This window comes from Martes martes (assembly GCF_963455335.1).
Source record: "Martes martes genome assembly, chromosome: 1".
Taxonomy (NCBI): Eukaryota; Metazoa; Chordata; class Mammalia; order Carnivora; family Mustelidae; genus Martes; species Martes martes.
The window spans coordinates 146,706,625-146,718,276 of NC_137888.1; the positions used below are offsets into that span (position 1 = coordinate 146,706,625).

Sequence of the window (11,652 nt, forward strand, 5' to 3'; positions counted from 1 at the left end):
TTTATTTTCCCAGAGGATCTTCAATAACATACCCTGCTCAGAATCTGCTCAGAATCCCGTTCCTAGAGGGTGAAGTGGCTACAACTTTATTGCAAGTTATAAAGGTCTCCTGCAGGAGTCCTCCTTTCAGCTTCTGATAATCCTTGTCACTTCTCCTTACATAAGGCATTTTTACTCTGGCGTCTTGGCCACTCCTTATTTAGTTCTTTACTAGCTCCCTCTTCTCCACTCACCTTCTTGCTCTCATTCCTCAGGGTGTGCCTATTCTGCCTATCCTCCTAGGCACCCCCCCCCCCATGACTCCCAGACTGGAAGCCATCTCCCCCCGCCCCCAAAGACTCTGGTCCACACCTCCAGTGCTTCTGTGCTGAGCTCAGGGCTCATTCTCAACCTGCTCCTAGACCACCATGCACAAGCAATGAGCTCAACCCACCCATGCACAACCAATCACTCATTACCTACCTCATCCCCATACCCCAAACCTGCCCTCACACCTGAATTCCCGGTCTTGGGGAATGCTCCACCTACCCCCTTGTCTCTCAACATGGAGCCTCAAGGTCAGCCCCAGTCACCTAGTTTCATCACCCCTACAGGTTTCTCAGACACCAAGAGGTTAATAGTGGCTGTCCCCAGATGATGGAATTTTTCTTCTTTTTCTACTTTTACTGATTTTCCGAATTATCTCTGATGAGCGCTTTATTTTCATAATGTTCAGTATGTTTCATAACAACTAATAGGCTTCATAATGCATTATAATCCTCAGTGTAAATCCATCTCGATCCCTCCCGGCCCTCCCAGCAGATCATGACTTACAGCCTCTCCCTGCTTGTAACACCTTGTACATCACAACCAGACTCATCTTTCTAAAATCAGAGTCTCATTCCTTCACCCCCCAAAAATCAAAACACTTCTCTGGGGGCATCTGGGTGGTTCAGTAGGTTGATCGACTGACTCTTGATTTCAGCTCAGGTCATGATCTCAGGGTCCTGGAATGGAGCCCCCTGCCCAGGCTCTGCACTCAGCCTGGAGTCCCCCTCTCTCTCTGCTCCCCGCCCCCACTCACTTGTGCACTCTCTCAAATAAATAAATAAGTCTTAAATAAGCACACACACACATTTCTCTTAGATCATCTCCCACCTCTTCCACCCTGATAGTCCCCCTAATACATCAGAATCACTGGGGTGGGGGAGTGTCTGTTAATTTGTTTTTTCTGCTCCCCCATTTCATTGTCACCATCGTCCATACTGCATCCCAAATGCCTGGCACAAAGCAGGTGTTCAACAAATACTTATTAATTAAATGTATGGAAGGAAGGGCATTAAGTCACTGGCTTACCACAGGGAAATACTATAGCAGTGGTTCTCAAAGTGTGTTCAGGGGATCACCAACAGGTGCATCACTGGGGCACTTGTTAGAAATGCAGATTCTTGGGGCCCACTTCAGAATCGGAAACTTTGGGGCTGTTTGAACAAGCCCTTTAGGTGATTCTGTTTTATAACAAGTTTATGTTCCCAGAAATGTCTTGGCCACAGTCACAAATGAAACTAATTTCTCCAACTGAAATGCACAACCCTTAGCAGCCTCGTGGGAAAACCACCGGAAAACATTTTAAGCGCCGCTGTTTCAAAAACGTTGCCTGTCGGTTGCAGAAATACAGCAGCCTCTAGAGTTTAGAAAAGGGGATGCAACCAGCCGTGCTCCCAGCCAAGCTCCCCCGGCCACCCCGGATTCCGACCCTACCCCCCACCCCGCAAGAGTCCTCTCGCTCCGGCCATCTCGGGACCTCCACTGCTGAGTACTGGTGCCAGTTTTGAAAGAAGCACTTCCAAATCCTTCTTGAGGGAAAGGAGTGGGAGGAATGGAGGGTTCCGGGACGGGAGGAGGCATGGATGCGGCCCGGAGGTCTTGCGCTGGGAGGCTCGGCGCGCGAGGCGGCCAGGGACAGGTGGTGGAGCCTCGGCTAGGCGCAGCTCTTCGCGCTTCTCTTTGCCGTCGGTGAAATGGGATTGGCAGTGCCTTTCGCGGAGAGGCTGCGAGCTCGAGCGCCCACCCAAACGGCCTCAGAGCCCAGGTGGGTTTGGCCACTACGGCGCACTGGCACGGGTCGCCTCTCTCGGGAGCCAGAGGCGCGATGGCATAGGGAAGGACGCAGGGCGGCCTCGGCGCCTCCCTTGGCCCCCTGCGAGTGGTGAGTGACCAGGGCGAGGTCCTCAAGCCAAAGCTGAGTAGCCCGCGCTGGAGCGGGGATCCGGCGGGGGTGTGAGAGCTCCGCCGCAGGAGGAAGGTGGGAGGGGCGGATGCCACTGCGGGAGGGGAACGCCCAGGGAGGGCTCTTTGGGACACTCGCTGGCGCCACTTGGCGACCAGGAGCCGCACTCGCCCCGAGCAGGAGTAATTCGGCCCAGAGGAAAACAGCCCTTTCCCAAACTCTGAGCCAAGTCCTGGGGTGTCATCCTCACTTTACAGCTGCGTGAACAGAAGCCTGGAACTCCAAGAGCCTGCTGCAGCCGAAGCCCTTTCACTGACCCGGAACACCTGCCCTCGGAGTCCGAGAGAACTTCCAGGGCTTTTCATGGGGCCGAGAAGAAAGTGAAGACCCCCTCCTTCCCTCAAGAAGCCAACTCACTGGTCCAAAAACAAACAAACAAACAAACAAACCATCGCTGCCTGGGATTCTGGGGGGCGGGGAACACCCCCTCCAGCTCCAAATTACACTTGGCTGACACCCAGCCCTGTCCAGTCACCCTCGCCCCCCGCCCTGCTCCCGGTTTCCTTTCCGGCCCCTCTGGTCCCCAAGGCGGACTAAACTGGGGCAGGTTCTCCATCCTGAAGGAGATTCCCGACACCTAAGTTTCCCACCCTGCAAAGGGAGAGAGAGCAGGACAGAGCTGGCAGAGGAAGAGACAGAGAGGGGGGCTGGACACCGGACACCCCGCCTGCGAGGGGTTAACCCGCTCCACTGGGCCATTGCCCCCTCTCTCCCAGGAGCCACTTCAATCGGTTGTCGCCCCAGTGGCCGGCCTCTGAGCACGTGTTGCTGCCGGTCTGCGTCAACGCTGAGTAAACAGATGACTGGCTGACAGCGCCGGGAGGGGCTATTTAAGAGGCAGCGTCCTGCCGGCCCACCTGAACTTGGCTCGGCTCCCTCGCCACTCCGTAGAGACGCGAAGCCCGCTGCGTCCTACTCTGAAGGTAGGTTCCCCGCGGGGAATCCAAGTGTCAAGTTGATTTGAGAATGCCGTCTTCAGTTTTGTGCCCCTTTCGTTTTATTTTTCTGTTTTCTGTGTCTTCTTCCCGACAGCTCGGAAGACATTTCTTAAAGTCAGAAACAGCAGGGAGGTCTGGGTGGGTAGAGCTGCTTGAAAGACATCCAAGCGCCTGCTTTGTTCTGGTCCGCAAGCAATGCTGGCATATCTATTTGCGAGGATTAGCATGCAAATTGGGATTTGCTAGATGTTACACAGAGGTGCAGTGTCCTTTGCAATCTCTGCAAATAAACTATCAAGGGGTTTTAAGATTGAAATTCATTTTCTAAATACTGCAGAAAAATTCAAGGCTTTGGGGGATAGAAACGTGCGGGTGTTGTATCTGCTGGTGGATCTAAAAGGCGGCGGCGCTTTGCCAAGGACAGAAGACTGAGCGCATATTTCGGATTTTTAAAAACCCTTCCTGTGTTTTGCATAGTAGTTTATTGCCAGTAGCCATATGCACCTTAAAGAAACTTTATAAATATAGCTTTTCTTTTTTGTCCCCTCATTTTAAGCTGTGCTTCTTTTTTTTCACCCTTTCTTTCCCCCATGGAAAGCTTCTTGGCATCCAGGGTCTCATTTCTCCCACGGAGTCTTCTCTTTAAGATATTTTCCCAGCTTTAATCTCTTGCTTTCAATTAGAAGACAGACGCTCTAACAACACTTTCTGAAACAAAAGGAAAACAGAAGACATTTCTTATGCTAGCCAGGGCGGAAGACAGGGTCTCAGTCCGCTTCCCCCGGGCACCGGGTGTGATTCACCCAAAAGACAAACGGGGTGTGCCCAGACACGCGGGCTGTGGCCGCTTGGCTTTCGTCGGTGCCTCGTGAGCCCTCGTATGTGCACCAGTGTGGCGGGCCTGGGGCTCCGCGCGTTTGGACGGAGCCCCCTTTTCCGTACCCGAGTTGCCCCAAGCCTCCGCAAGAGCCTGCGATGCACCCCCCCGCCCCCCCCCCACCCCGCCACCAGTCGTTCACGTCTCCTCCCCTTTGCTCTCCGCAGCCATGAACGGCGGCGTGTGCCTGTGCGTGCTGCTGGCGGTACTGGCGGCGGGCGCCCTGGCGCAGCCGGTACCTGCGACCGACCCGGTGGGCCCAGGGGCGCAGCAGGAGGAGGAGGCGCCCCGGAGGCAGCTGAGGGCCGTGCAGAAGGTGGACGGCGAGCCCCGAGCGCACCTGGGAGCGCTGCTGGCCAGGTACATCCAGCAGGCCCGGAAAGGTACGGATGTTCATTCATTTGTAGGGTTCTTACCCCTCGCTTCTGACCCGTTGCGGGCCTTCCAATCCTGACCCTCTTCCCTAGCGTCTGGCTGATGAAGGGGAGTAACCCCTGGGAAGGACACGCAAGGCAACACGTTAAGCTAAAGATTTTTCACTTTCTTCCCACCCCCACTCCCACCCCACCCGGAATTGCGCTGCGGCCAGGACAGTATGGTTTTCTGGACGTCCTTTGTAGCAACTGAGAATGAGGGTGGAGGATTCAATTCATGAAGGAAAACCTTTTTTAAAAAGCTTTCTTGAAACTAGTTTTTGGCACGTGTTGCTGTTAAGTTCAATGCCATATTATAAAGACATTAAAAGATAATGACCGATAATGACTCTAGAAGGGTTTGCCGATCTACTGCATACCTAACACTAAATGCGGAAGAGCCAGGAGCCACCCAAATAGTGACACTGGGAAACCCCTAGCAGGAAGGGATCGATACCAAGAATGCTCTTGAGTTCTGACTGCAAGACAGTTGAAAAGGCAGTGACAATGTCAGTTTTCACCAAAGAGAATAACAGGTGGAAAGAATCAGTAGCAGTTTTGAGTTCTCCTTGGCCATGATTGAAAATGATTACTCAGGAGACCTGTTTGTTCTTATTTTGCTGTTGGAGACATGGTCCCAGTTGCAGCAGGAGTGCACAAGCCAGGTTTCTCAGCATCAAAGTCTGTCTCCAGGAATAAGCTGATTCGGTGGCTCGCTGGCTGGGTGACATAGTGACAGTCCGAACCCTTTCCTGGGCCTGCCTCATCTGTAAAGCAGGGGTGAGGCTAGAGTTCCCTTAGGTCCATTCTGGCTCTTTGTGTGATTCAGAGAGAGGCTAGTGTGTCTGTAGTGGCCTTAGGAACCATGATTGTGACTGGGGTAGTTTTTTTCTACCGACTTAATCCACAGGGACACTGATGTCACACACCGGCTATGGGGCAGTGTGCTAAGCTGGACCAACACAGCTGGACAGTAAACCGCAAAAAAACCAACCAAACAAAATATGCTGCTGGGAAGGGTGGAGGGTAGAGGGTGGCTCCTTTCCCAGGAGGCTCTCTTACCCTCCCATGTGCCAGGGCCTAGATTTGAACCTTAGCTCATGGCTTGACTAGACAAGAAGAAAACGATGGGCTCGACTTTCATATGAAGGTTTTATATGAAGGTAAGATCGGAGCTTTTTGACCAGGGCAATTCAGAAGGAAAAAGAACAACAGAAGATGATTTGTTATATTTTGTCCTCTCTTCGGGAAATTGTCCCAGCTACCATCTTCATTTTGCTTTCCAGCTAATTAAATTGAGAGATGTGGAACTACTAGTCAGATGACAGAGAAAGTCTGAAAACTTTTGGAGTTCCTATTGATTGTCTGTCTCAAAGTAATTTAATATCTGTCCTTGGATGTAGGTTGAATTTCAGCCAGACCAGTCTGAAATATCACAGATTTTTCAGAGAGCCGTAATCTGGAACCGCCTCCCCACATTCAGGAAAGAGCCACCAGAAATAGGTCTGGGAAAGAAGCCAGTTACCAAACTATTTCCCCTGAACGGACACTTGACAATGGCATTATGCTACAAACCTTAGCTGGAAGTTTCTTCCTAGCATCTCTTCTCAGCCACCTTCTCCCTTTGCCTGTAGAATGTCGTGCTAAACAAGCCTACGTGGGAATGGCAGCCCCGGGTACTTTAGCTGCCAACACCCACGAGGAACACTAGGTAGAAAACAATCACACTCTTCTCTTTGACAAATACGAGCCAGGAAGAAATATTTATCCCCATACAGTTTCTTTGACTATTTTGAGAACATCCTGGATATCTCCTCAAGTATAGTACTTAGGCTTAAAGATTCTAAACACAGTCATGTACTCCTTGAGGAGTAGTGCTCAAGAGTTACCATCAGGAACTGCACGCAGAGTTTTCAGTGAGGGAGGGGAAGCAGTTCTGTTGGGGGCAGGGGACATCTAGCTTACACCTACCCCACAGCCCACAAAGCTCTCATGCTTGTATCGGTAACATCCGTACTGTCTCCTGGTCCTCAAGGAAGCCCTGCTTAGTGAGTCCCTTTGTCCCTGTGGCAGCCGGGGCTCTAGGAGAATGTGTAACCTACGTGACTTTGCTCACCTCACAGTCTGTTCCAGCCCTGCCCTCGCCTGAAGGTCTGGGAGCCATTCAGCTTCCCAGCTGTACTGCCCATTCGGGGTTTCAAAGTTTAAAGGAGCCAGGCCCTTCCATTCAATTCTGTAAACCAGTTGGAGTTCCTACCTCGTGTCGCTGTGGGGAAGTGAGCAGGGACCCTGGTAAATGAGCACAGCATGTGGAATGGGGGAACTGAGATGTGTAACCAGCACAGCTACCAGGACTGAAAACGTGGTCCCCTCCCCAGCCCCGCTCCCCCACCACCCAGGCTGCTTGCACACATCGAAGCTGCCACTTTGCCTTCATTAACTGGAACTTGGAGCTGTGCCCAGCCCTTGATGGGGGCATTCAGCAGCAGCAGACAGAAGGATGGGCCATACTTCTGCTAACTGTGTACAAGTAACTGGATCTGCAAGGTTTTTTTTTGAACGCGAGGACTAATATTTCACCTGAAAAACACGGAACAATTAAACAGCCGACTCTGCCTTTTGCATAGTCTGGAGATACCTGTGAAGGGGCTGGAATGTGCTGGGTTGACTCTTAATTCCAAGGCTGGGAAGTGATTGAGGTAGGGGTGGGGGGAGAAGAACGGTTGGGGACATTGCTCTGTGTAATTGTTTCTGGTTTTTAATGTAGCTGGCTTTACCTGGTCATCCAATAAGACAGAGGAACTGCTCCTGCAAGCTCATTTCTCAATAAATAAGCCATGGTCTGACTCTTTGCTGCCTGTGGGCAGGAGCTGGCAAGGGCGGCCTCATACAGAAGGGCTGAATGACAACATCACAAGCAGTGGGGACACAGTGGCCCCATGGAGTGATCCCCCACCACTCTGCTCTTAGAGTCTGCTGGGCTTTGCCCTTCGAGGTCCCTGAGGGACCTTTCTTGTCTCTTAGCTTGCACAGAGGAAGGCATGATACTGATTTCGTATCCAGAAGGCCACAGTCCGTGATCTATGGGTCAGGACTGTGTCACATGTCCCCAAAGAAACTGCTTCTTCATGTCCCTGCTCCCTCAATGTCAATTACACATGAGAATCATCCTGTTCCTGAGGATTTCACTCCCATCCCCAAGGCCCATTGCTCATTCAGTTATTGCATTTTGGCCTAAAGGGATAAATGAAATAACCCCCTTATTATCTCTCTGCCCACTCTTCACTGAGTGTTACTGACGTAAGATTTTAATCTGACAGGGTGCCTTTTTCTCAATATCACTTTCAAAAAAGAAGGTAGCTTTCAAATTAATTTCTAAATAGTATTTGCCTAGCAATGGGACTTGACTCATTTTAAAAAAACCATTCAATATCAAAATATTGTATATTGTACTTGTGTTAACTTAACAAGAGTACTGAGGTAGGCTTGAGATCTTAAGGGGTGAACTTCAGAAATAGGTAAGTACCCTGGAACCTTGCTTGGCATCTGCTGAGGGCCAGCTACATAAGAGAAACCATCTCCGCCCCGCCAGGAGTAGGGAAACCGAGGCAGGTCCCACAGTTGGTAAATCCACTGAAATCCTTACAGATTGGAAGTCATACCCCTCACTAGTAAATATTACCCTCCCAGACCTGGGTCCTTCTCTTAGATTTTGGTCCAGCAAGCCCACTACTCGATAGCTCCTTGATACCTTTAAGAAGGTGCATGTTACATATTGTCTGGCTTTTCTCATTGTTCTCCTTTACAGATTGAATTAGCGATGCTCTTAAATATAATGGCCCTGTTTCCTTTTCCCTTGCGCCTTGTAGCTCCTTCTGGCCGAATGTCCGTCATTAAGAACCTGCAGGGCCTGGACCCCAGTCACAGGATAAGCGACCGGGATTACATGGGCTGGATGGATTTCGGTCGGCGCAGTGCTGAGGAGTATGAATACCCCTCCTAAGGGACCCTGCCTTTGTCAGCACACCAGGAAACAACCTCCGGGCTCAGAGGAGGCAGAATAAGAAAACAATCATACTCATAACTCATTGTCTCTGAAGTCTGACATTTTAAGTATTTATTAAGTTTTCAATGTGAAAAACATGTCTGTAAGATTTTCCAGTGCAACCTCACACCTCACCAGAATTGTACAAATGGAAGACAAAACATTGTCCTCATCTGTGACGCCTGGTCCTGAAGTGTTGCTATGCTATTAAAATGATTTCATTCTGCCCCCTCATTCCCTGTGTCTGTCGAGCACCAAGATGCCATTTCATCCTCAGGACCCTCAAGGAAGGAAGCCTGATACGTGGTGCCTAAAGACAAATCCTTGCAGTAGATGGTTCCAGAGAAGGCTCCGGAAACAAGGGTCGGGCATCGGGCTGACTTCTCTGCTGTTGGCCAAGTGACCAGTGAAAGGGCCTTCTGGGTCAGCCCCATGGCCCAGCCCTACCCACCCTACCCAGCTGGGGTCCACTGTAAAAAGAGAATGTGCCCTGCTTGTAGTGAGCACTCATTTGTCTGGGTAAAGACCAGAAAAGCAGCTTGGGATGGAGCCTTCCTTCCATCTGCCCATTCCCACAGGATGTACCAACCCCATCCCACACCAGAATTTCCTCGGGGTTCTCTTGGCCTTTAAACAAATTTTGGGGCAATGCCGGTCAGTGCTTTCACATCCCTTGGATCTATCCATGGCCCTGTGGCACAGAAGTTATTGTCCTTTTACAGATGGGGAAACAGGCCCTGAGAGGTAGAAGTGGCTGGGCCACAGTCCAAGGTAACAAGATTCACAGACTCAATCATTCCCAGGTAGAGTGACCTCTATCACCCCAGCCCTTCCAGACTCTGGAATGCATATGAACCACCAGGAAGTCTTGTAACCCACACACTCTGATTCAACAAGTCTAGCCTTGGGCCTGAGCAAGCTCCCGGGTGATACCAGCACAGCGAGGCCTGGGCCACACTTGGGGTGGCAGTGGTCTTGAGAGGAGCCTGTGATCACAATCCCCTGGGTCTCACCATATTTCAGAGACTTATTTCAGGGCATGTTGGATGATTCTGGTAACTATCCAGAGCAGAAGCTCTCCTTCCTTGAGCCAATCCCTCCTCTGGGTCTCCGTAGGAGTCTGTAAAAGAAATTATGTTAAGGGGGCACCCAGGGATAATCTGACGCCTGCCACCCACAGTGCAGCCTTGCCATGTCTCCTGGCCAAGGCTTTCAGGAACCTCGGGTTCTTATCCAGCAAAGGCCACAGATGGCTTGCTGCAGCCAGACATGAAGCCCCAAAGGAACAGACACTAAAAAGAATGTTGGCAAGTCTATAACTGGTCCCGGATGGGCCGTCCTCAGCCCAGGGCTACCCTGCAAGCCCTTACTGCCAGCTTCCTTGTTGATAGAAAGAGGACGCCAGGAAAGTCCTCAGAGGAAGAGGACTTTGCAATTCTTTAAGCTGAACTGAAGTCAGCATTCAGTCCAAGTAAAACTTGGACTCTGAATAGACAACTCATTATATTCTTACCTTGTGAGGTCATTACCTCATTCAGTCCCTACAGTTGGGTCTCAAAGATTGCTTCATATCTCAGGGGTCCAAGCCCTGGACACATACCCAGATGTGAATGTTTTTAGCGCAGAACACACATCTCACAAAAAACAATTTTTTTTTTCTGGGTGTGCAGGGGATCTTGGGTACAGATGGGGAGGTGTGTGTGTGTGCACGTGTGTGCATGCACACACGCACACATGTGTGTGTGGTGGGTGGGGAATGGTGAAAGACTTGGAATTTAATATTAAATCAGCAATGGAGAATGGGTGACAAAGCGTTGATCAGAATTACTAATTTATAAATCATCAGGGAAGTGGATGGTAAAATATCATTTTCAAAGATAAAAAATGAGTCACACAAATATGAATGAACACACATCAAAGATGTCATTTAAGTCATTAATAAAGAGACCAGTAATATGTCATATCATTTCAAAGGGCAGTCTGAAGGACAGACACACAGAGGCAGTCAAGAATGCTGAAATGAAGTTGCCAATAGACACAAATCAGGGTTGTATCTTTAGGCCAGTGAAATATAATGTTTGGAACAACCTGTTATCCAGGACAGAAAGTAGGTGTATTTTCCAGGGATGATGTTCACTGGCATTTCTACAGACAAGAATCATTTGCAGGACTGTCAGTTTTCTATGGCTTACAAAGTAGCCCAGTCAGAAACACAGGCCTCAACAACATAGGATCCATGCCCAGCGTCCCACTGAAAGGACACCCACTAATCTCCTTTGCTCATTTCAGTCTTTCACAGCTCTTCCTAATGCGGGAAAGGGAAAGGACATTTTCTGACCTCTCCTGGGGTGTAGGACTCTGTACAAGGAGACTCATGAGCACCAGCTCGGGATGCTGTCCCAATCCTGCAAGCAAGGTGACCGCACTTTTCAAAGAGGAAGCTGGAGCTCAGAGAGGCTCGGTGACTTATCATGCACTCTGCCCACACATGGTGGCATCAGGGTTGAAGAAGTTGGCTCCGAACTTTTAATGAGGCCACCTGGAGGAGAAACCTAGAGTCTGGCCGAGAAGGGGCTTGGAGACTCATCTAGAAGCTTTGTCTACGTGAGTCTGAATTAGACTGAATCAGCTCTTCAAGCTCTGCTTCAAAGATGCCTGGGGCGGGGATGGGGGACGCACACACATTGGAAAACCATGATGCCCCCTTCCTTCCTCCAGCCTCCTCCTCACTCACTCCTCCCCACCCTCCTGTGCCTCTCACCATCCCCCTTCCTTTGCCAGCTGATCCCCTTGAGTCCACTGCCCCCCTGCAGATGCTCCTGCTGCTTGCAATCTCAACTCTGCTAATGAAGACTGCTCTAAAGGCTCCTTTTTCATCAATCCATTGGGATTTACAAGTGGAAAAGGCCAATGGCTATCACTCTAGCTCAACACACACCTTCCCCTACCCGACTCTGATTTTATAGATAATAAGATCACTCATGATCACACACTGAATTAGTGGTGGAACCCATGGTCCTCTCTGGAATGATTCCTTGCCAGGCTGAGACACAGCGAACTTCCCTGCTGCCGCCTACACTTGCTCACACCTCTAGACCTCTGGGTTCAGA

General features: G+C 50.4%; 1 protein-coding gene across 1 annotated transcript; it reads left to right on the forward strand.

The window, feature by feature from the left end:
- Positions 1–3,084: 3,084 nt before the first annotated feature.
- CCK (cholecystokinin) lies at positions 3,085–8,775 on the forward strand. Its single transcript, XM_080811216.1, has 3 exons — positions 3,085–3,192; positions 4,252–4,467; positions 8,367–8,775. The coding sequence occupies exons 2-3, from the start codon at positions 4,254–4,256 to the stop codon at positions 8,498–8,500; spliced, it is 348 nt and encodes a 115-aa protein (XP_080667342.1). The 5' UTR covers positions 3,085–3,192; positions 4,252–4,253; the 3' UTR covers positions 8,501–8,775.
- The last annotated feature ends 2,877 nt before the right edge of the window (positions 8,776–11,652 follow it).